Source organism: Canis lupus, chromosome 37, assembly GCF_011100685.1.
Source record: "Canis lupus familiaris isolate Mischka breed German Shepherd chromosome 37, alternate assembly UU_Cfam_GSD_1.0, whole genome shotgun sequence".
Taxonomy (NCBI): domain Eukaryota; kingdom Metazoa; phylum Chordata; class Mammalia; order Carnivora; family Canidae; genus Canis; species Canis lupus.
Window position 1 is genome coordinate 15,142,459 of NC_049258.1, and position 23,699 is coordinate 15,166,157.

At 40.2% G+C, this 23,699-nt stretch overlaps 2 protein-coding genes across 7 annotated transcripts in view; one reads left to right on the forward strand and one right to left on the reverse strand.

Annotated features, from left to right (window-relative positions):
* MDH1B (malate dehydrogenase 1B) overlaps positions 1–4,807 on the reverse strand; it is a 25,298-nt gene extending 20,491 nt beyond the window's left edge. The window contains exons 1-2 of one of the 3 annotated variants that reach the window (XM_038585547.1): positions 4,556–4,701; positions 198–310 (exon numbers count right to left, since the gene is read on the reverse strand). In XM_038585547.1, the coding sequence (XP_038441475.1) occupies positions 198–310; positions 4,556–4,577 (135 nt within the window). In that variant the 5' untranslated portion in view covers positions 4,578–4,701. Of the gene's footprint in view, positions 1–197; positions 311–1,545; positions 1,565–4,555 lie in introns of those variants that run through there. The other 2 variants (XM_038585548.1, XM_038585546.1) reach the window with 2 other exon arrangements.
* FASTKD2 (FAST kinase domains 2) lies at positions 4,719–20,496 on the forward strand. 4 transcript variants are annotated; one of them, XM_038585545.1, is made up of 13 exons: positions 4,721–5,168; positions 5,340–5,474; positions 6,379–6,596; positions 8,718–8,821; positions 9,507–9,615; positions 10,113–10,236; positions 10,499–10,638; positions 11,735–11,907; positions 15,746–15,909; positions 17,101–17,310; positions 17,726–17,804; positions 19,101–19,215; positions 20,220–20,408. In XM_038585545.1, the coding sequence occupies exons 2-13, from the start codon at positions 5,363–5,365 to the stop codon at positions 20,337–20,339; spliced, it is 1,668 nt and encodes a 555-aa protein (XP_038441473.1). In that variant the 5' UTR covers positions 4,721–5,168; positions 5,340–5,362; the 3' UTR covers positions 20,340–20,408. The 4 variants fall into 4 exon arrangements, with proteins under 4 accessions (XP_038441470.1, XP_038441473.1, XP_038441469.1 ...); XM_038585543.1 differs by having other exon boundaries at positions 4,723–5,059; XM_038585542.1 differs by having other exon boundaries at positions 4,719–5,474.
* The last annotated feature ends 3,203 nt before the right edge of the window (positions 20,497–23,699 follow it).

Consider the following 23,699-nt stretch of genomic DNA (forward strand, 5'->3'; position numbering starts at 1 on the left):
TTTATTAGGTACAAGGAAGAAAAAACATATAATGTTCTGAGACTGCTAAGTAAGAATTAATTTTATTAGTGTTAAAATGTCAGTAGTACATGAACATTCATTATTAGAAGCCCATCTGATACATTGGTTAATATTTCATTAAATTAGACCACAGTTTTGTGAGTGTGTGAGTTTAACAAACAATAAAAGTTTCTTACCTCCCAAACATGAGGATGTTGTGTAATTTTATGTATGTGAAAATCAGGAAGATTCTTTTGTAAGTAGTCTGCTAGAAGTTCTGCTTTGGCATAATATGGGCAATCTGCTCTACCTAAAAGAGTTCAAATTTGTAATATTTTTTGATATCATACAGAAATTATGTAGTTACAAGTATTTGTCATATAATAACAGAAACATACAGTTTTATTTTATAATATAGAATTATCATATGCACTGCCACCATATAAACTTCTGATTTTTATAACAGTAGCAAAAATAAAATTATTTCATAGGAGGTGAGAATCTTAATGTGGAAAGAAGCAAAGTCTATAGGATATTTACTCTCCTCCAGTATTGTGCTAGACCTCACTTTCTCTAAGGGGCTGTCATGCTACTAACTGAGCATGAACTACTAGGAATGAACTGACTACTCATTAGTAGCCACTAAAAGGCAAAATGTGAAGGGAGGAGTGGTGGTAAAATCACATGTAGATTTGATATGTGCTGCTGGGAATGATACTAGTGAAGCTGAGGGAGAGAGAAGAATCTGGGATAACTTCTATTTTCTGGCTTGGGTAAATGATCCTGCACTTACTAAAAAGAAACCACACATAAGACATTTAACTACAGACAAGTGCAGTTGGAAGTACGTGCAGTGTGTCTAAGTGGATACGACCCGCAGGTGGCTGTTCCTGTAGGTCTGAAGTGCAGGCCCTGTGTAAGGGCTTAAGATACAGACTTTGTAGCCTCAACACCCAGGAAGTTAAAACCACCAGAGTAGATGGATTGGGCGTCTGATGGAGTAGGAGGGCCAGGGGCCAAGGGCAGAGCATCTTCTGCAACAATCTTCCCCAGTTACTCCCAACCAAGAGATCTTAACTCATGGCAACTTCTAAGACATCAACCATCTCAACCACTCCCTGTTAGCCTCTCTGTTTAGTTCAAATCCATGGTTCATGATTCAAACCACACTCTGTGGCTCACGTTTTAAATTGTCTTGCCCCACTATGCCTCTGGCAAATCGGCCTGGTAAAAAGCCTCACCCTGGATGAACTGTTTGTTACCTGCCTTTTTTGTTTCTGGGTTCCATCTACTAGGCACCCCTGGAGAAACATGTTAGAAGCAAGCAGAGGGGCACCCTTATAAATTCATGGTCTCTAGCCTCAACTGGACTTCAACTCTGCCTGGAGATCCTTCCATTTTCCTTATCAGCATTCTCTTCTGTTCTCCACAATTACTGTTCCAAATATGACCATTTCCCGCAAACCTCTTCCTTCTCTTCGTTTTCCCACACTGCCAGTAGAGATAACCTTGCTTTTTACTTTACAAAAACAAAAACAGGGGCACCTGGGTGGCTCAGTAGTTGAGCATCTCCCTTTGGCTCAGTTCGTGTTCCTGGGGTCCTGGGATCGAGTTCCGCATCGGGCTCCCTGCAAGGCGCCAGCTTCACCTTCTGCCTATGTCTCTGGCTCCCTCTCTGTGTCTCTCATGAATAAATAAAATCTTAAAAAAGAAAACCCAAATCATACAAAATGGCATCATCTGGGAAATCCCCTAATCCCTACCATCATACTTACAGGCTTTCTGCATCGGGATTCATCCTTTCCTTTTTTTTCTCCTATTCATGGAAGACAGCTCCTACCTCCTGTCCAGCTCTAATCTCACCACTTATGCTCTGAACACCACCCTCTCCCTCCTCAGAACTGCCACCAACTCTGCTTCATTGGTTAACCTCTCTTTCAGCATCTTATCTCTGTTCTTAATGGTCCTTTTCCATCCTATTTAAATATAGCCAAGTTATATTTGTTTCTCCTGTCTTGAGAAACAAAAACCTATGTCCCTCTCTAGCTGTTGCATTCTACTTGTATTTTTCTATTATAACTTCTTAAAAGAGTTCTCTACACTTGCCATCCCCAGTTCTTCACTTCCATTTATTTCCCATCCCACTGCAAACTGGCTTTAACCATAATTCTCTATCAAGGACCTCCAAGTCTTTACACTCAGTGTATACCTTTTGATCCTTTTCTTGTAGATATTTTCTTGTTGGCACTTGCCCTCTTCTGTCCTTCTGAAACACTGACTAGGATGGGGTCATTTTTCAGGTTTTTGTCCTACTTCTCTGGCCATTCTGACTTTACTTCGTAGGTTCTTATTCCTTTATCAATCCACTAAATGTTAGTATTCTTCAAGGCATCTTCATACTCTATGCATTCTTCCTGGATAATCTCTTCCACTCCCTTGGTTTCAAGTAGCAATCTGCACATCCGGTTCAGAACTATGGTCTTATCTAGATGTTTATGCCTTCCTGCATTTTTCCATTTCCCTCTGAATGTCTCATAGACACTCAGCGCGTCTAAGACAATTTTGCCACAACTCCCCCACTGAATCTGCTCCTTCTCTTTTGTTCTTTATGTTCATCTATGCAGAGATGAGAATTGAGAGTATCCACAGTATTAAGCCTACTTTTCCACTTTTTTTTTTTTTTTCAGTGACTCGTCATCTACCCATTTTTCCAAACCACTGTTTGGAAATAACTTTAACTTTTTCTTCTCCTTTGCCTTCCTCCACCCAATTAGACATCTAGCTCTATGAATTATGCCCCCCTAATATCTCTCCCGCCCACTCACTTCCATTTCCATTGCCTGCCATCCTAGGCTAAGCCACCACCACCTCCTTCTTGGACTATTGCACCTAACTGAGGTCTTGGGATCTACTCTTTCTATTCTCATAGAGAATATCATTAGAATAAAATGTAAATTTGATTATGTCTCTCCTTCCAAAAGCCTTCCATGTATTTTGGATAAAATTTTAAATACTGACCATGGCTCATAAGAATATATATCTAATTCTGCCTCAGTGTATGATACTCTCTTTCTTGTACCCTTTGCTACAATCCTACTAAATCTATTTCCATTTTCTGTTTATTGTACATTCTCAATCTTTACCAAACTAGCTTTCCTCATTCCAACCCCAGTCCTATCATCTCTGCATTAATTACTCTTTTCTTCCCTACTTTCTTTCTGCTTGGTAACTCTCTATTTAAAGATCTCTGCTTTAAAAAACCACTCCCTCCGGGAAGCCTCACTCAAGGCTCCTGCCACTGCTCCTACAGAACCCACCCTGCCTCTGGCACACATGCAACATTCTTTGCAAGTTCACTGCCTTCTCAGCATATAGTCAGTAAGTACTCAAACATATTCTTCTGGATGAATAAAGAAGCAAAGGAGGGATCCCTGGGTGGCTCAGCGGTTTAGCGCCGCCTTCAGCCCAGGGCCTGATCCTGGAGACCCAGGGTGGAGTCCCGCGACCGGCTCCCTGCATGGAGCCTGCTTCTCCCTCTGCCTGTGTCTCTGCCTCTCTCTCTGTCTGTCTCTATGTCTCTCATGAAATCTTTAAAAAAGAAGAAGAAGGAGAAGGAGAAGGAGAAGGAAAAGGAGAAGCAGCAGCAACGGAAATAGACTTCCAGGCAAATGGGAAATGTCAATTGTGTTAATACATCCGAAAGTTCAAATAAGGATGAACAGCTTCTGTAAAAGTCTTTGGTGACTTTGGTGAAGGCCATTCCTGAAAGGAGGCCGAAGTAGAAGGCAGACGGAGTCCAAGAAGGGCCTGAAGATACAAAAGCCGCCTACTCTTTCAGGAAACTTGCTGAGAAGCGTTGGGGGCAAGGACAATAATAGCCTGTTGCTTTTACTAAGACCCTTTAGTGACATTCTGGATGTCAGGGCCCATTTTCAATCCTTCTCCTCCGTTGCTGACAAGGGTGGGCTTCCTAAATGCAAACCCGTTAAGGATGCTCTCCTGCTTAAAACATTCTTAGGACGCCTCACTGCTCCCAGTTCAAACACCTTTGTCGGGCGCACTTCAGGTGCAAGGATCTGGTTGCTTCTCCCATTGTAGCCCCAGGTCCATATCTTCCTCCATATCTAGTTCCTCCATTAGGCCACGAGACTTCCAGCCTCTGTGCCTTAATCTGGAATGGCCTCCCTATCCCAAACCTTCACAAATCAGCTCCTGCAACACCTCCCAGAGCCCTGCGCACATCTCCCTCAGTCCATTAATTAGGGCGGATCAAAATTACTTGTTTACGTGCTTCTGTATTCCGTGACACTGAAAGGTCTCGAAGGCCCGGGTGTATCCTTTCCCCCACTCTCTCCCCAGCGTCGGGGTGCTTTGCACAGGACCTTGCTCAATAAACATCTTTGAATGGATGCATAAGAAGCCTGGGGTGGTCCGTATAAGGGGCTGGAATTGCTAGAACAAAAGGCAGTTACGAAGATCACCGCCCAGCGTCCACAGGAGGCGAGTAGTCGTCGCTGTTTCGAGCGATCTGCGGGAGGACGTGGGGCTCACTCACCCGCAAGCACGAACTTGGCCATGTTAAAGCCTCCCCTCCGGCAGGAATCGCGGCGGGGCGGTTTCCTGGCAACCACGGCGTGGCGCAGGCGCACTGTGAACTGAGCGCGGGGTCCGGGGTCCCGGACGGAGAGCTTAGGTCTTGGGGAACACGATCACACACTATCTTGAAAAGCTTTATGCGCTCCCCTGTCCCCCCCATCCCTGAACCCAAGGAAACCAGTTGTTCTCTTCGGTAGGCTTTCCTTTTGCCGAGCAAGCCTCTCCTACCGCCGGGAACGTAAGCTTTTTGACCTCGGAAGGATCCGTAAAATCTCGCGATACGCGCGGCTCGCGGGGGGAGCTGTCATGGCTGCGCCGGTATAGAACCACGGGGTTCTGACCTCAGGAGAGTGGGCTTCGAGCCCAGGCGGAGCAGTTGGTGGTGCTACGCGCTGTAGATTCTTGACTTCTGGAGGAGGGTCGAACGAGTTGCTTGGGGCTTGACTTTAGCGGTGGGTTAATGGTAGGTGGCCCAGCTGCGAAAAGACTGGCTCCTAACCCTTGAGGAGCTCTGGCGATACTGGCTGAGTGTGTCCCCTCCGCAGCGCAGGCCGCATGCGACTGTCCCTTTCGTGAGTCGCTTCCTCTCCTCAGCGTTCTACTTGTCTCAGTCCCTGTCCTTTACAGTCCGGGGTCGGCCGTTGCTAAGTCTTCGTGTTAGAGTATCCGTCAGCCGTCCGAACTTTTTCATGGACGACATCACCAAAGCGGTGGTACCATGAAATCCCTCCCTTTCTTCATAGGAAACCGTGTGGGAACACTTTTCATGAGAAATTTCACTTACTTATTTTTTAAACTCCCGACGGTCGACCGCAAACTTACCTGGCTTCTCAAAGACAGTTTCTACATTGTGGGAGAAGTGGAGGAGGCCCGCATTGGTAAAGTAGTTTTACCGTTTTCATCTTTATTATTTTAAATATTTTGTTCATTTATTCCTGAGAGAGAGAGAGAGAGAGGGAGGGAGGCAGAGGGGCAGGCTCCACGCAGGGATCCCGACGTGGGTGGGACTCGATCCCGGGTCTCCAGGATCACGCCCTGGGCCAAAGGCAGGCGTTAAACCGCTGAGCCCCCCAGGGATGCCCCCGTTTTAATCTTTAATGTCGCCATAGGTTCCCACTTTTGTGTGCGTTAAATTGATTTCGTTTCTTAAAATAAAAGTCTTGCTTTGATTTCTTATGTCTTTTATAACTCCTTCCCCTACAGGAAAACAGCGGGCATGCCTTCTCAAGTGTAGGGCATTCACTCCTACAAGTGTCATTTGTGTTAGGTAGACTACTTTAAAGGGATTTGAAAGTACTGGAGTGGATAGCACAATGACTAACAGAGCGGGTTCCTTTTTACGGAACCTCAGTAAGTTAGTTCCAACAAGCAGAACTAGGAGGCTGGGATTTTCCAGACCAAAAATTGTCCATTCAAACTGGAACCCAAGAAACCTTCTCTTCGGTGACTTTGATAATAGAGTGCAGTCATCTGTTAGATACCTCTTTCAGGACGCCTTGTCAGGAGATAATTTTCAGGGCATAGGCCCTGAAATAGTCCATACAGTCAACAGACTGCTTTGTCCCAGAAGACTGTCCTTTGATTCAAAACATTCTGTCTCTGATAACGAATTGAAGAAGATCAACTTTCGTCATGAGGCCTCCAATGAAGATGTGCTCACCAAGGAAACAAAACCATCCCCTGTCAGCCTTAGAAAACTGTCTCAGGAGTGTAGTTCTCTGAGTGATGTGCTAGACATATTTTCAGAAGGACCTACTTTCCCCAGTAGTAACTATTTTTCAGCAATGTGGACAGTCGCCAAAAGGATGTCTGAGGACCAGAGGCGCGTTGAAAAGCAGCTGATGTTTAACCACCCTGCGTTTCATCAGCTGTGTGAACATACGTTGAGGGAAGCCAAGATCATGCACTATGATCACGTACTGTTCAGTCTTCATGCCATAGTGAAGCTTGGAATTCCTCAGAACACTCTGCTGGTACAGACTTTGCTGAGGGTGGCCCAGGTAAAATCCGAAGGAGACTTAAATGTCGTTTTACTCAGTTTGGCACACCTTGAACCAGTGAGGGGAAATAAAGATATATCTCCTCCTTGGAAGAGATGATCAGGGGAGTGGGTAGTTTATATTTATTTCTGCATATAGATGATTTAAGGACCCTAAGTTAACCGGGTCTTTCCTTTCCTTTGCTATGGAAATTGATGAAAGCTCACACCATTTTTCTTTGCCAGAGTTGACTAATAGTAATATACTAACATGAGGAGAGATACAAAATATATAAGGAAAGGTTGGTTAGTTGAAGGTGGGAGAGGAGGGTAGTGGAGAGAACTAATATTTATTGAGTACCTACACTTACTTAGTCCTCTCCATAGCCCTGCAAGGTCGAAGTTTATCTCAGTTTGGCAGATGAAGAAACAGACTTAGTGATGTTAAACAACTTGGCTAAGGTCAAACAGTTAGTGGATTCATTTATTCATACACAAAATGTATATTTGGTGTCAGTTATGTATCAGTTACTACATTTGTCACTAGAGACATATAGGAGACATGATTCTTATAATGTAGTGGGAAGGACAGGTATTTTGTAGGCAATTACAAAAATAACCAACATTCACTTAATAAGTCATATATTTACCATATAGGCACTGAGCAGAGCCCAAGGGAATATAATTATGAACAAAATAATGGCCACCGAGTGCTTTCGATGCATGAAAGAAAAATAGAGTCTTGTAAGAGTGTATTAACAGACTTCCAACTTAGGAGAAGGCCTTCATGATGAGAAGAGACCGGAGTAGGATACAGGATTAGTGTTTGAGGCAGAGATAACATGTATATAGTTTGAAAACAGAATTGGTCATATAATCCTCAGTGTAGCCTTTAAAACAGATACTGCTTTCATCTTACTAATTAGGAAATTGAGGCTTAAATGACCTGCCCAAGGTTACCTTTCTGTTAACGTCACTATTTGTAGTGATGTCAGTGGGCTGGGTGAATTAACAAATGCCCAGTTTATGGAAGAACAAGGATTCAAGCTCAGCAGGAGATAATATCTAAGTTGAATCCAGGCAGTGAGTAGCAGTTTGTGAGTTGCAAGATCGATAGTGAAGGGAATAATATCTGAGGCAGAGGATTTGCCCGTTTATCCAGAAGAAAAGTTTGGCAAGTTTAGGGAACGGAAAGTAGTTCAGTGGTGCTGAAGTATATAGACTGTTGTGGGTTGTGTTTGAGGGAGTAGGGAGGAAATTGTGTAATTATGGTTGGGGAGCAGGGGTTATGGGTATAGTGTGGCAAGACATGAGGCTGGAAATGGGGGGATTAAATCATAAAGAACCTTTTATACCTGCATAAGGAGTTTGGAATTTCCTATTGGCAATGGGGATCTATTGAGGTATTATAAGCAAAGGATTGACATGTTCAAATTTATATTTTAGATCACTGTATGAGTGGAAAATGGACTGGAAGAAAGATGAAATTGGGTAGAGGAGCCACTTTTGGTTTCAAACAAGGGAGTCAGGGTCCTGTTTGATCTCACTAAAGTACCAGATATGATGAAGAAATGATAGCTCATTGAAGTAATTATTTACTTTTTAAGTGTGGACATCTCAGACTTCTAAACTCAGTGATCAGAATTAAATAATTTTTAGATTTTTTGAGAGGGATCTCACATATAGTTCTATCCTATTATAGAATTCAAGAATTATGTTATTAAGTATATGAGAGTTTTTAATTTTTTATGTTATTGTGATTTCTAAATGTCACAATTCATTAAGAATGAATTTTTATTTGTGTGGGTGTTTAAACCACATAATATATCCATGTTTATTTGGTAGATTTTGTTCCCTATGTAGTTAAAAGTGATAGTAATGGGGGAAAAAAGTGATGGTAATGGTAAATTGTAAAAAAAAAAAAAAAAGTGTTGATAACGTAAAAGTATATATTGGTTATTTGGAAAATTCACTACATATGACGTTTTATTTCTCAAAGATGTTGTTTATTGTGGGCTGACTATGAATTACTGGTTTGATATTTAGTCATTTAATTGAGAGCTTCAGTTCAGTGTTTTGCTTAGGTGAGGTGGTCTACCACGGGCTTGTCATCTGCAGTGTTTTTGTAATTATATTTCAATAGGAACGTATCAATGAGTGTGATGAGAAATGTCTTTCAGTTTTGTCAGCCGTTTTAGAGGCAATGAAGCCATGTAAGAATGTGGACGTTCTTCGAGCAGGCTTGCGGTGAGTACTGTCTCTGCTTTCTTCATGTGGCATTCTCTATTCCTTTTATATCTCAAATCAAAAACCAATATGAAAGCCGGCCTGCCTTATTTGGATGGGGAGAGACTGTTGGTTGTTATAGTCTTTGATGCCTTATTAAACTTAAAACCTTGCTTCTAGATCAAGTAAAGTTAGAAATAATGCTTCTTTTATACTCTACCATAAAAAAAAAGTGTGGGTAACATTGAATTCAAAATTGATCTTATAACATAGAACCGATGGGGGCTGGGAGAGAATTGGCATGTATTCAGCTCATAATAGTTATTTGGGCATCTGAGGAGGAAACATTCTGCTGACCGGGCCCAAAAAGGAGCTTAAATTTTGTAATTTATAAAATTGATGCAACCGATCTAATGTCATAAGTCAGTGAGAATAATATTTAATTTCCTTGTTCATTGACTGTACATTGGGATATTTTATTATAATGTCTTGATGTGTTTTGTTTATTCATGATGGCAAAATAATGTGAGAGGAAATAGTGCTAGACTGGTCCTAGTTCTTTAACTACTTATGCTCCCTTGGGCAGGTAGGTTATTTCTGTCGGCTTCATCTGCCTTGCCTCAAAGTAGGAGCTGGACCAAATAACTTCTAAAATAATTTTTCTGGTTTTTGGATCCTGGGATTGTGGTATTGTATCTAATTACAGATTACTTGTTGATCAGAAAGTCTGGAAAATAGAACGTGTCTTTACATTACAAGCTGTGATAAAATGTGTTGGAAAAGATGCGCCAGTTGGTCTTAAAAGGAAACTGGAGGTAAACAGATTTTGAATTTTCTCTAGTGGGTAAGATTTGAAAAAAAAAATTCTTACGACCTGCTATCAGTTCCTAAAGTCAGGTTTTAGAAAGATGTTGCGTTTTGGGGTTCAGTTTTGCTAAAGAGAAGTAAGAGAAGTAGACTTATATCTATTTGTATATATAAACATATATATATATATATATATATTTTTTTTTTTTTTTAAGATTGGTTTATTTGTTTGAGAGAGCTCATGCACGTGCAAGTGAGAGGAAGGGCAGAGGGAGAGGATCTTGAAGCAGACTCCCCACTGGGCATGGAGCACCACATGGGGCTTGGGATCATGACCTGATCCCACACCAAGAGCTGGACACTTAACCCACTGAGACACTCAGGCGCTCCTATTTATATTAATATGTATATTCAACTTGGTATCTATTTGAGTCATTTTGCTCAAACTTTATCCCTTTTAATTTACTTCGCCACAAATTATAAATTAAACTTTGTTTTTCTTTAGATGAAAGCCTTGAGAGAATTAGACAGATTTTCTGATTTGAATAGCCAGAACATGTTTGAGGCATTAGCTGCCATGAATCACCGCTCTGTTATACTTCTGAATGAATGCAGTAAGACGGTCATAGGTAAGGGGAATTTTTAGCATCCCACCTACTGTTCTGGACTATATTTGTTTTGTTTGTTAAAAGCTTCACTGTTATACAAACAAAAACTAATGATATGATTAGATCTAAATGTTATTTTTGCCTATATTTTTTGTTTTTGTCTTTTACAAAATATAGTGCAATATTTCTCTCAAGAAACAAACATATTGAGTGTAGATATCTTGGATTTTACATTCAAAGCCATCTGGTAATTTTTGTTTGTTTATTTAATTCATTCTTAAAGGTAATATCCATGGATGTCCTGTTAAAGTATTGATCACCATATTGCAGTCTTGCAGAGACCTCCAGTACCGTAATTTAAATCTTTTTAAGGCAATAGCAGATTATGTGGCTACAACTATTGATATCTGGAAGTTAAAACAAGTAAGTTTGTTAACAGGTTAGAATAAGCCCCAGAAGCTTTCAAGAAGCATATCAATTCATTTAACATTCTGGGTATTTCTCTATCAGCTTTAGAGCAGTTAAAGAGACCAAAATATTCCAATGTTGAATTGACTTTTGAAAAATTAGCTCCTTATCACATCTTTCTGAAAGAAAAATAAAGTTGTCTGAAGTTTGTACTGTTTTGCAAAGTATTTTTTGGTACTTTTGATAGTTAAGATTATTTCTGTCTTTCTACTTTTTCTTTTTTAGACTTAGAATAATAAAAATGCATGATGACAGGCTTATGCTTTTTGAAGAATAATATGTCATTGCTTAATGATCATGTCTATCTTCTACTTGTGGAAGTTGTCTTGTTTCTTCCGGAGTAAGAATCTTTAAATTTGGGGCTGTGTTAGTAATATAATCATCTAATGAAGCCTGTGGTTAAAAACTACTTTTTGTAATGAGGCAGTAGTAATTGTGTTCGATCACTAGGTTCCCTTTACTTTGGAGGGTAAGGGGCTTATTGAATTTGTTGTGGAAATCGGCTTTGGAAAGAGAAATACTAATAGTGAGAAGTTCCAAGAAGGAAATGAGAAGTGAACGGGAAATTTTAATTTAATCATAGTATATTTCATCTCTGTTCTCATTTGTACAACTACATATTGAATAGAGAAAATTTTGAGTTCTCTCTTAACACGTTGCAAATGTAGGAAGTGTCTAGGTTTGGAAGAGGGAATAGTTCAAAACTGAGTTGGTCATTTTGAAAAACCTCAGAAAGGGTATATTTAAAGTAATTTTCAGATCTGTTGCATGCAAAGCATTATAGGAAAGGATTTATTTTTTAAATGAAATGGAAATATGGAAACCATTGTATGCTCTGTTTCTCAGTTTATAAAAAGAGATTGCTTATTAACTTAATGACTGATTCAAGATTTACTGGAACAGATTTTGTGAGGAAAAGAGAATTATTTCTTTTTAGGGAATATTCATCTGGACAATTCTATTGTTGTTTCAATTTTTTGAGATCTAAGAAAATTACTGGTAGCATTCCATAATTTTAAAAAGTTTTCTGTCCCCTCATTCTTTTTTAAAGGTTCTCTTTCTCCTCATTTTATTTGAAAACCTTGGCTATCGACATACTGATTTGATGGACTTGTTCATGAAGAAAGTGATAGATGATCCTGGCTCTCTAAACATGAGGAGCATTCTTTCTATTCTTCATGTGTATTCTTCTCTCAATCACTTCTACAAAAGCCAGACCCCAAAGTATGTACCTCTTCTTTTTTAATTTTTTTAATTGCCATATAACATACTTCAAAAAAAAGGTTACATACCATCATAAGCTTAGTGCATTATTACAAGTGAACACACCCATGGCCATCATCAGTATCGAGAAATAAGATGTAATATTCTTAATTTGTGAAGTTATTATTGGTGATTTTTTTTTGTCTTGCTTGTTTCTTTGTTCTTTATGATGTATTTGTTAATTCAGCATAGGAATCTTCATCTCAAACTCTCCTAGCTTATTCCTTCAGTTCCTGAGTTCATAGTTCAGTTTTGACCATGACTATTCATTTGGTCCCAAGCTACTGCTTTCTATCATTTTCATTTTTAACCACACCCATGCATTTCTGTTATTAAATACAGCAGTTCCTCAGACATACTGAGCTCTTCATACCTCTGCTTCCCACCCAGAACATCAATTCTCCCTCTGTAAATCAGTTTGGGTTCACTAAAAAAAAAATGTATATAATATGTCTTTTTTTTAGAGGAGTGATTAAAAGCACAGACTTTGGAGACACATTGCTTAGGTTTGAATCCCAGCTCTGCTATTCATTAGCTACTTAACTTTTGGCAAGTTACTAATTTGGGCTTCAGTTTCTTCATCTGTTAAATTGGGATAAGAAATAAGAGTTATTTCAAAAAAAAAAAAAAAGAAAGAAAGAAGAGTTGTTTCTGATCACAGTGAGTTGTTATGAGGATTAAATGGGTTGATATGTGTAAAAGAATTCCAAAAAAAAAAAAAAATTCCAATGTAGGCCACAGGGTGCCAGGCACAACGTAGGCCAGTTCCAAGGGTCTAGGTGGCAAGAGTTGCAGGCCATCCATTTGCCATCAGGTAAGTGACTTGACCCAGCGGCTTTCTGTCCATGTGGTTTTCTGTCAGGATTCAGATTTCCAAAACAGGAAATCCGAATGGCTGAGTTTGGGTCACCCGCCCGTCCCTCTGGAGCACATAACCCCAGAAATGGTGCTGGGCCAACTGGAAGGCAGCTGCCCACTGGACCCTCTGTTGTACTGAAAAACTCAGTTCGTGCTACATTTCCTGTGCCTTTCCTGCTTATCGCCGTCAGAGCTTCTGTGCTTGTCACATCTTATATGAAGCTCTGGTGGGGCCCTGACACAGAGCTGTGATTATTCGTCAGGAAGCCTGGCTCTGCTTCTCAGTTGGAAAGCTCTCTAGAGTTAGACCTAGGTTCTTGTGATTCTGAACTTAGCCTGAGACCTGGCATAGAATAAAGAGTGAAAAGTATTCCCCAAAGTCTGTCTTCCTCTACTCCCTTGAATTGGTTTTCTTAAGAGGCTGCCTCCTATGTATCTCCGGCACCTCGTGGACACTGTCAAGCTGAGTGGTAACTAAAACTCCAGAAACAGCTACACGTGTTCCATGGTATTAGGAGATCAAACGCTGGGTGGTTAGGGAGTTTTCCAGCTCACTGTGGGCATCCCAAGAGACTACCTGTTCCACCTTGTTACACCATGTTCCCTGTTTGTCTAGTCTACTTAAGGAGGTACATCTTGGACTTCCAGAGGAAGGCAATCAATGGAGGTACCAAATGAATGCTCTAGGGAAGAGAAAGGATGATGGTGTCTTTGGCTGCAGTGGCAGAGATTTGAGAAGTGGGCTAACTCAGAGCATTTGGGAAGTTGACTAGAAGAGAGTGGTAGAAAATTTGGCTTAGCACATTGTATATCCACATGTGGTACATTCATCATTTTATTTATGTGGTGGCCTCTGAGAAAGAGAGTGTGTTAAATCCAGAGTGCATTCCTGGGTTTGAAACCCAAGAAAGAAAACATTTAACATTTAAGCTGTCATTTTAGGCCTTTGGTTTCTTCTTGATCTATACTTATCACCATATAGATAATTGCAGATTTGCATTTCTGGTCCTCAGTGTGCTCCTAAACTCCCGAATTTCTGTGGCTTGCTTGGGGTCACCATACATCTTCCTTTTCCTCTCTTCTTGCTGCTTCTCCTCCCTCCCCTCCTCCATCATTTATTACCATTTACTGAAAACTATGTGAAATGAGTTTTTAAACCACCTTATTAAGGTATGATAAACATATAAAAAGCTGTATATGTTTAATGTACTCAACTTAGTGTGCATCATTATTCTTGATTAATCCTCTTCTACTAACATTCTCCTCTTTGAGTCTTCCTTATGTAAGTTTGTTTTTAAACAATCTGTACACCCAACATAGGACTTGAACTCAGAACCCCGAGATCAAGTCACACACCCCACCAGCTGAGCCAGCCAGGCACCCCACCACACTATCCTTTTTACCAGGATTCTGTGTAATGGATAAGGTAGACATGAATTTTGGCAAAGACAGCATGAAAATTGGAGTGATAGATTTTATACAGCATGTATGGCAATAGAGGATGTGCCAGGATGCAAGCCTGGTGATGAGGAGTTTCAGGATGAACACCAAGCAGTGCTGCCTGGAGGAGGTGGTACCTAAGCAGATCTTAAAAGGTGGAGAAATAGGAGGTAATCTTAGGAAGCTAAGCAGGAAAGAAGATTGTGAGCAGAAGGGACACTATATTCAAGTCAGGGAGGAAAGAAACAGAACATGTGCAGGTAAGGACACACAATTGGGTGTGCAAAAGCATGACATACAGGAGTGGGATGAGATTGGAGAGGTGATTACCACCCACTCAGGTTCCAGATGTGGTCATCTGCAGCCCATCCTTTCTTGGCTCACTGCTGTCCCTTGGACCTGTTCCCTTCTCCCCACCCCATAGTAACCCCTGCAGTCCTGCTTAGCCTGCCACAGCCTCCCACTCCCTCCCTCCCCCATCTGCTGCTGCCCCTGGGACCTCCCAGCTGATCTGAGGCCCTTTTCTGTACAGCCGCATTGTGCATAAGGCTTGCTCCAGGGCATACTTGCCTTCTCTGTAAGAATCACTGCTTTGTGCCTTAGCCTCGCCAGCTGCTGACAACAGCACAGATAGTGTCCGTTTGCAAGCCTCCCCTTTCTTTGCTCAGTTTCAGATAATCTTCCCTTTTCCCATCTTTTCCACTCAGTGAAATTCTCCTTGTCCCCAAAGCTGCTCTATCTACCTCCTTTCCTATGTGCTATCGCAGTACTTTGTATATAGTCATTTTTTTTCTTACATAATGATCAATAGCTTATGTCCTAAGACTGACTGACCTGGGTTCAGAACCTGTCTGTGCCATTTATTACCAGTGTCACCCTGGTAAAATGACCCCGCCTAATTTGATTTTTCCTCTCTTCATGCTTAACTGCTTTGCCATAATGTATAACATTAGTTTTTTGTGGTAGGATTAATTTTGCGGTTCTTTTAACTCAGTGTTGATAGCTAGATTATTTTTATTGGTTATAAAACTGTGGTAGTGTTCCAGACCTTATAGATATACTCATGGTAAAAGTCAAGAGAATGGTTAAAAGGCTCTGGAGACTGACAACTTGGATTCCAGCACTGTCTCTGTTATTTCATGGTAGTTTGTTTTTGGAGAAGTTCCTCAACTTCTCTGAACCTGTTTATTCATTTTTATTATGAGATTAATAATACCTACCCCATCAAGTTTTAATAGTAACTAAATGAGTTAAAGCCTATGAAATATTTACTCTGTGCAAGACATGTAGTGGTAGCTAAGTAACATTTATTGAGCATATATATTTATTCTGAGGTAGCCACCTGACCTGACAGACATGCGAGTACTCACTGCCAGCCTGATTTTCTTACTTCCTTTCTTTGGGCTCCTTAAAGCCATTGGTTCTCTGGTACTTTATCTCCCTACCACAGCCTTGTCTTCTGTTTATATTTGAAAGCTGACTTTTCTTTGTTTCCCTGAAGGTTCCAAGAAGTTATGACTAGCTCTCTGACTGGTTATCTTCACCACATCTCTTCTGAAAATCTACTGAACGCTGTGTGTTCGTTTTGCTTGATGAACCATTTTCCCATGGCCCTTATTAACCCACTTCTCCAAAAGGACGTCATCAATGAGCTGCTGGTATCAGGTACAGTGTCAGTGTACAGTGGTGCCCAAAATAAGGCAGTCCTGCTAGCTAGCTACCTTGTGATTCGGAATGGGGTCATAGTCGAAGTAGAGTTAGTTAAAATGTGCAGAGCAGATGCTACTCAGGAAAGGATGCAAAATGATGAAGTTAGAGGTCAGTGCCTCAAACAGGAAACCTACACAGCCTCCTTTTTTTTTTTTTTTTTTTTAGATTTTTATTTATTTATTCATGATAGTCACAGAGAGAGAGAGAGAGAGAGGCAGAGAGAGAAGCAGGCTCCATGCACCGGGGGCCCGATGTGGGATTCGATCCCGGGTCTCCAGGATCGCACCCTGGGCCAAAGGCAGGCGCCAAACCGCTGCGCCACCCAGGGATCCCCACAGCCTCCTTTAATGACAGACCTTAGGTGTAGAAGGCAAGGATCAGAAACACATCTCCGTTGTTCCTTTTATTTACACTGTCTGCACCTGTGTAAAGGCTACATATTCACGGTGTTCTGTATGCCTTGATCAGAGGTGTTTGTACTTCCTAATCCTTATATGTCACGTTTGGAGCCCAGTTCAGTCAGCTTTTGCAGCCCTAATCACTTTGTGACTCTTGGCCTATGGGGAGGACACAAGCTCTTAGATCAAGCAGTCAAATAGTTCCCAAAGTAGTTAACTTATTTACTCCTGGGACGAAGTTAATTGTTGATTTTTGGTCTTTAGTATTAAAGAAAAGCAATATTCAGCTAGATATACAAAATTCAGTAATGTGTCTGAGAATAGAGAAGTTTAAATTCCTTTAAAAACAATGTTAGGAAATTCCAAAATCAAATTGTGAAAAAGAAACAGTAACACATCCTGATTTTTTAAGCAGTCACAGTGGGGGAATCAGTCTTAATCCCAGAAAACATGGATTCGAGTCCCAACTTTGCCTTTGTTTAATCATGAGGCATTTGAACTTTCCTGGGCATTGCTCATCATTCAGTGAAGAGTTTAGACTGTAAATCTCCTCAAAAGATCTTTTAAACTGTAAAACATTTTCAAATACCAGGCACCAATTTAGATACTGTGGGAACTAGGGGGACACAGAGAGATTTCTCCTGATAAACAGATCATCAGGAATTTAGGTGCATTAATAACAGTGTTTTAAGTGTGGCGTTAATGTTTCTTCTTAACTCTATGTGTATTTTCTTTCTCCTTTTTTTAGATGACACTGAGAGGAATGCTCACAAGCTTCGTATTTTGGCTGCTTGCCTAAAACTTGATATTTCTTGTCACATGGACATAGACTTAGAACTGTTACCGCCACCGTCCACACCATTATATCCACATGAGAAGGTGACAGATGCGCTAAGAAGCCTTCTGGGAGAAGGATGCTTTTCAAAAAATACACAGTTGCCACATAATTATTGTATCGGTATGGGACTTTATGTGATTTTCCTCTATGGTATTTTATTTATTTTCATTTATTTCACACAAATATGAGTCCATGGTAGGTTAGTGGAGCGTTATGGCTCTGAAGCTGGACTGCCAGGTTTGGATTCTTGCTCTGTACGTACTAGTGCTGTGTTTGCAAGGCTCTTGCCTCCATCCCCCTGACCCTAAAATAGCAGTAAACATAGTGTCCACCTCCTAGGGTTTCTGTGATGAATAAGTGAGATGATGCATATAAATGATATAAATGATGCATATAAAATCCAGATTGGAGTCTGGCACATGGTAAGCTCATCATATGTTTTGTCTGATGCCATTATCATTATTGGTAGTGATAGTTACATTTTGAAACAAAATCACTTTGAGGGATGTTTGAAAAATTAATTTTTTTCTTTCAGATTTTGAAGTCAGAATGGATATTAACAGAAGTCAAGTGCTTCCATTTTCCAGCGTGGTAACTTCTGCAGATATTCGAAGGTTACTGACATATATTCATTTGCTGAGTTTCTGAATTTAATTCTCATAGACTTCGTGTTAGATAGCAGTAACAGTACTAAGACCTTCTATTTGTGTAGAGCTTGTGATGTACCAAGGGACTTTGCAACCATTAATCTACTGCTTAGGTGTAAACACAAGCATTCGTTAGTGGACTGGAGTTGAGCCATGTAATGAAATAGGCAATTTTTACAAATTAGGTTTTAAAGCCGAGTAGTACAATAAAGCAGCGTTAACATAATTGAAACTCTCAGTGCAGATGCTTCGGGTCACGTTGCACACACCCTGTGTTTAGTCAGTCTTTGTGGAAAGGCCCTGCTAGGCCCTTCAGGGCACACAAAGATGGATCGTGACCCCAAGGAACTTCTATCCCCATTGCTTCATAGGACATGCACATAAATACAGTAGTGTGAGGTAGAGAAAGGAAATCTGTAGGGATTCACACTTTATCTGCTCATCCTTGCCCTTTCTCTTCCAACTCTGTACCCTTTACCCTTTTCTGAGTCCATCCAGCTTGTTCCTTGGCCATCTTCTTCACTGTGATTTCCCTATACTTGTTAGCCATCTTCCCTGAGAGAAAGGCTTTTTCTCTGACCTCTGTGAAAGAGAATGTTTCTTTTTTGGGTACTCCACTGTTTGAGCCTAATAATACAGTAGCTCTCAGCCTAAAGTACTGAGAAGAAGTAAGGAATAGGAGCATTCCTAAAAAAAATAAAATTTCTTTTATGTTATCTCACATAACAGCCAAAGTATACGGGAAGACAGGAAGGATACAAATGCCTTTTTTTTTTCTCCAACCGGCTTAATCTTTCCAAAAGGTCAAGAACAATGAAAAAAACGAATTACACCTTCCAAGTTGTGGTACACATACAGATGTTATCTTTTTAACAGTCTGGCCTTTCTCTTAGTGTTTTTTTTTTTTCTTTGTATTTGTTCTCTTCATTCTGGTTTTTAAATGCTTCTCTCTCCAGGAGACAATATGTAGAAGGAGAGCATTTGCCATTTGGTTTATCTACATCAGTACTTCTAGTAGCATAAATAATTATATTTATAGCAGAGACTAACACTGCATAGGAAAGCCTTAAAATGCTTACAGTGCTGTACTGGAGTATTTGCAGAGGTAAGTAATGAGGTAGAGGATGGTGACAACTGTGGTCAGCAGAGAACTTGAATTTGAAATCTCCAAAGAACAGGAAATGCAGCATGAGTGTAGATGTAATCTCACTCCTTTTGTGCACTTTCGGTAACGGGTCTCCTTTTGTGCACTTTCATTTTCAGGGTAGCTATACTGTGTGTTCCTAGATCTGCATACTGCTTGGATTTAGGCCACCCCAAAGGATTCCTTGCCATGAAAATGCGACATTTGAAAATAATGGGTTTTCATGTAATCTTGGTAAGAAAAAAATGCAAACAAAATACTTTTCAGTTACTGATGTCCATTCTGCTGGGGATATTGTGGTTGAGCTTGGTTACTAGGACCCTAGAGGAATTGTCAGCAGTACTGGAATAAGTACTTTAGTTATTTCTTATTTAGAAAAGAACATTTCTGTGCATGATGTGGTTTCTACTCAACTGGTAACTATTATTTACCAGGAATTTTATAAACACTATGTTTGATCAACTTTATTCTTTTTTGTTAAGAGGAAAAATATAAAAAATACATTTTCTTATTTAATTTAAGACCTATGACATCATATTCAATTTCCAGAGTTTCTTGAACAAAGGAAGAAAAGATGTGAATTTAAGCGTTGTTTTCATGGACCGATGTGAGGCTCGTAGGATGTTTGTCTCCAGGAAAAGCTGGATGGGCATGAGAGGAGACAGCTTCCTCTTCCCTCCCACAGCTCATTTTGATTCTGAGCTCCACAGTTTTGCTTGGCCAGCCTCTTCACATGTCTCTCCTGTATGGAGCAAGAACCTTATGAATAAGCTTATATATATTAATGTTGGAAACTATCTAAATGCCACTCAGTTGGTCCTGCACATAATGTGAAGCATAAACATTCTCATCTTCATTTGGTGCTTTCGTATCCAAGCATGGATTATGTACAAATTACTGAGGTTAAGATGGCATGTTTTTCTTAATGGGCTGCTACTTAAGACTTTTTCCCCATAATGGATATCATATAAATTCTCAGGAAGATTATCCCAAGAAATGAGTTTTTGTGCCCTTTAGAAAACCTTTAAAGTTTTTAGAATTTTCACTGGTAGAGCTTTCTTCAACCCTAGCATATAGTCTTCCTAAGCCTTTAAAATATGAGTAATTACAAGATAACGCTTGTGTAAAAAAAAAACATTTGCCTCGATGTTACTTTGATATGCGTGGATCTCAAAACTAGTTTTTATTTTACATGTCGTCTTCTTGCAAACTGATAATTTTCCCCTTTCTTTGGCAAGGTCCCCAATTGGGAGGTGGAAAGGCTGGAGATGAAGGATGTAGTCACATTTTTGAAGACCAAACTCTACTCAACCGAAGCCTTTTTTACTGCTGGTGTAAATCTACAAAGCACGTGTTAAAGTGAAAGCAGCCTTTTCGTATTAGCAGACATAAGTTTGTAAAATAAGTTTAATAAAGACTACAATTCAGTTGTCAATAGACTTTACCTGACTGCTCACCATGGCGGAAAGTGTCACTTTAGTTCACTGTTAAAATAAATTTTAAGAGTGGAAGAAATATTGTTATTGGCATTTTAGAAAGTGACTCCAAAAGGGTCACTTTTCCAACGATACCTGTTCCCTCTAGGGCCCAGATACTTGACAGATTCATGGGCTGTACGTTTTACTTTTGCTTCTTAGCCTTGATCCATTGAACACTGGCTTCTCAGTTGTGTGGGCTGCAGCTAAGTTGGCTTGGGTGGTCCTTGTCTTCAGAACCTGCACATCTGCACTCTTGCTTTAAGCCGTTCTAGGACTCAAGCATTTGCCACATGGCACTTGGACTGGGTGCTCAAATGGCAGAATGTGTAAGAAATAATGAGGTAGCATGTGCAAAGTGGCTGTGGGTCAGATGCCTGCGTTTGTAACAGGCATTCTAGGTGGAAGTGGTTCGTGGGCCACACTGAGAGATACATGGAGGAGACTGTGCAGAGATGGCAAGGAGTCCAAATTTACTAAACCTGATAGGCTGTGGGCTGCTTACACATAACTTTTGCCATTGCTAAGTTCATTCCTTTCCCATTCTTCCCCTCTCCCCCACCACCATTTCTTGAAGTCTTTTAGATTAAATATATAGCTGAACTATGTTGTGAGCCAGACCTGAGGAATATTTTTCAATTACATTTGCTCATTCTTTTGTTAAAATATTTGTTCAAACTTGTGGTATACCTATCCACCTAGTTTGACTCACTGTGGATACTATGAGTTTCACCTGTGAATCCCGAGTGCCCTGGAAATTGGTAAGATTTTACCTCCATGCAAGGGACTGCATGTTTTTGTCTCCTCTGAATTCATTTGTTGAAACCTATCCCGCACTGTGATGATATTTGAGGTAGAGCATAGGGAGGTGATTGGTCCATGAAGGTGGAGCCCTTGTGAACTGTATTAGTACTCTTTTATAAAAGAGACTCCAGAGAGCCCCTTGCTGCTTCTGCCATGTAAGGACACAATGAGAAGACCACCTATGAGCCAGGAAGAGGCCCCTACCAGACACTGACAGAGCCTTGAATTTGGACTTTCCAGCCTCTAGAACTGAGAAATAAATTGTTTATAAGCCGCCTGGTTGATGGCATTCTGTTAACATCAGCCCGGATGAACGAAGATACCCCAAATACACAGATCTGCAATTCCTGGACTTCTTGCTCTGTGCCAGACCCAGCTAAGTACTCACACATATGCTCTCTTCATTATTTTAACTCTGAGGTGTAGCTGCTATTAGGATCCTCTTTGGGCCCTCACGTCCTCCTCTAATACGAGGATAGATTATTTGCCAGCACTATGCAGGTAATAGGGCAGTGCTGGAGTGAGCCTGAGCTAACACCGGCTTAAGTTGAACCCTTTGTTAGTGATAAAAAAGCTCCAGAATGGGACTTCATCTGTCAGAGATTTTATCCACTTGTCCAGCCTGCATTTAGAAAAGGTTAGGGCTGAAAGGAAATTTAGCCGTCATTTAACTCACCTACCTCATTTTAGGTTTGAAGAAGTTATAGCTCAAAGAACTTGATTTTCCGGGAGTCTCAGCCCCATCACTGATCCCCACGTCATTCCATCCTCTACTACCCTTTGGCTTGCATCTCAAGAAATCTAGATTCTGGTTCTAGATTGGACAGCACTTAGCTTTGTGTCCTTGGCCAAATGATTTAACTCTTAAAAGCTTCAGCATGAGAGTTGAAGATACTTTATTAAGGAAACTAAGATTCATTCTTTAAATGTTATGTGTGTATCTTTTGCTTCTAGTGGCTAATTATAACTCCTGTTCAAAGGGTTGGACAATTTTATAGATACTTTTGGGGGAGTACTTTCCTTGCATTTGGACCAATTGGCATGGCAGATTTACCCTCACTCCAGGAGAATATTTACATATTTATTCAATTGGCTCAACAAAAAACAAACCGGAAAAACCACGCCAAACCACACAACCCAGTGTGATTTCATGGACGCATTTCTCATGCAGTGAGAGAGTATGAATAAATGGGAATTTATAAATCCAAATTCTAACTACTCTTGAGCAAGTCACAGAATATTTTATATCAGTACCACTATTTCCACTGTATAAAGGATGCAACTAACCTATTTTACATATCAACCAACCATAAGAATGAATGTGAAAGGTAGAAGTTGATGTGTTTATATACATGGCTTGCTTCTGATGTAATCTGTGGTTATAAGTCAGCCACGTTGTGAAAGAAATTAGGTGGTTGGAAAAGACTTCAGTTTTACTTCTGTCTAATTCTGTATTTTGGATTTGAGTTTTGTGTGTGGAGCAGCGTTAAGATTATTCTTTTTATTCCTGAACTTCTTTAAAATGTCTTCTTACAATTACGTCAAGTATACACACAGGTAAACATCAAGCTGAGGGAAAAAATTGGTGATATATTTTTGACAAATATCTAAAGAGCTCCTATAAGTTAAAAGAAACACTAACATAACAAAAGAGCTGGTCAACAAAAAAAATTTCAGCCTACTACTAATCAAAGACATGCATATTCGAACAAATGGGCTATGTTTGCCTTTTAAATTAGCAGGGTTTTTTCTCTCTATTAAGAATTACAGTATTGCCAAAGGTGTGATGAAGCAGGCACTTGCCTATGCTGCTGGTGGAAAGTAAATGCCTTTCTGGAATACATTTTGTGGCTTCCCCTTCCCCATATTTAAAAAAAAAATTGCTTTATTGTGTAATTGGCAATGGACTGCACTATTTAAAGTGTACAATTTAATACATTGCAACAGATTTTACATATAAAATATCCATGAAAATTTCACCGTAATCCAGATATGAACATACCTCCACCCATAAAAGTTTCCTCCCTTTTTTGCCTTTCTCCCTTGTTCGCTGGAAACCACTGATCTGTTTTTTGTCACTATGAAATGTCTTTTGGCTGTTTGCATCCAGAGTGTTGGAAATATTGATACCTATTGACATGGACCAGTAATTAGATTTTTAATGATCTTTGTGCCTATACGCATAGGTAGTACACACTTGATAAATATTTGTATTACTCCTGCATTGTGTGTAAGGATTCTCATCACTCCATTGATGTGGTATTTCACTGCTTATGAGCCGGGCATTGAAAATTACGTGTGTTCATCATTACTGGAATATTTTTTTTTTCTAAGCTGTTGCTACTCAGAGTAGACTAGTAGTGTTGCCATCATCTGGGAGGTTGTTAAAAATGCAGAATCTTGGGACCCATCTCAAGACCTATTCTGGTTCAGATTCTG

Coding starts and splice junctions, on each gene's coding strand:
- FASTKD2 (XM_038585541.1), top strand. CDS start 5,910: ATGACTAACAGAGCGGGTTCCTTTTTACGGAACCTCAGTAAGTTAGTT. Junction 17,311..17,725: donor GCCACATAATTATTGTATCG/GTATGGGACTTT, acceptor TTTTTCTTTCAG/ATTTTGAAGTCAGAATGGAT. Junction 17,805..19,100: donor ACTTCTGCAGATATTCGAAG/GTTACTGACATA, acceptor TTTCATTTTCAG/GGTAGCTATACTGTGTGTTC.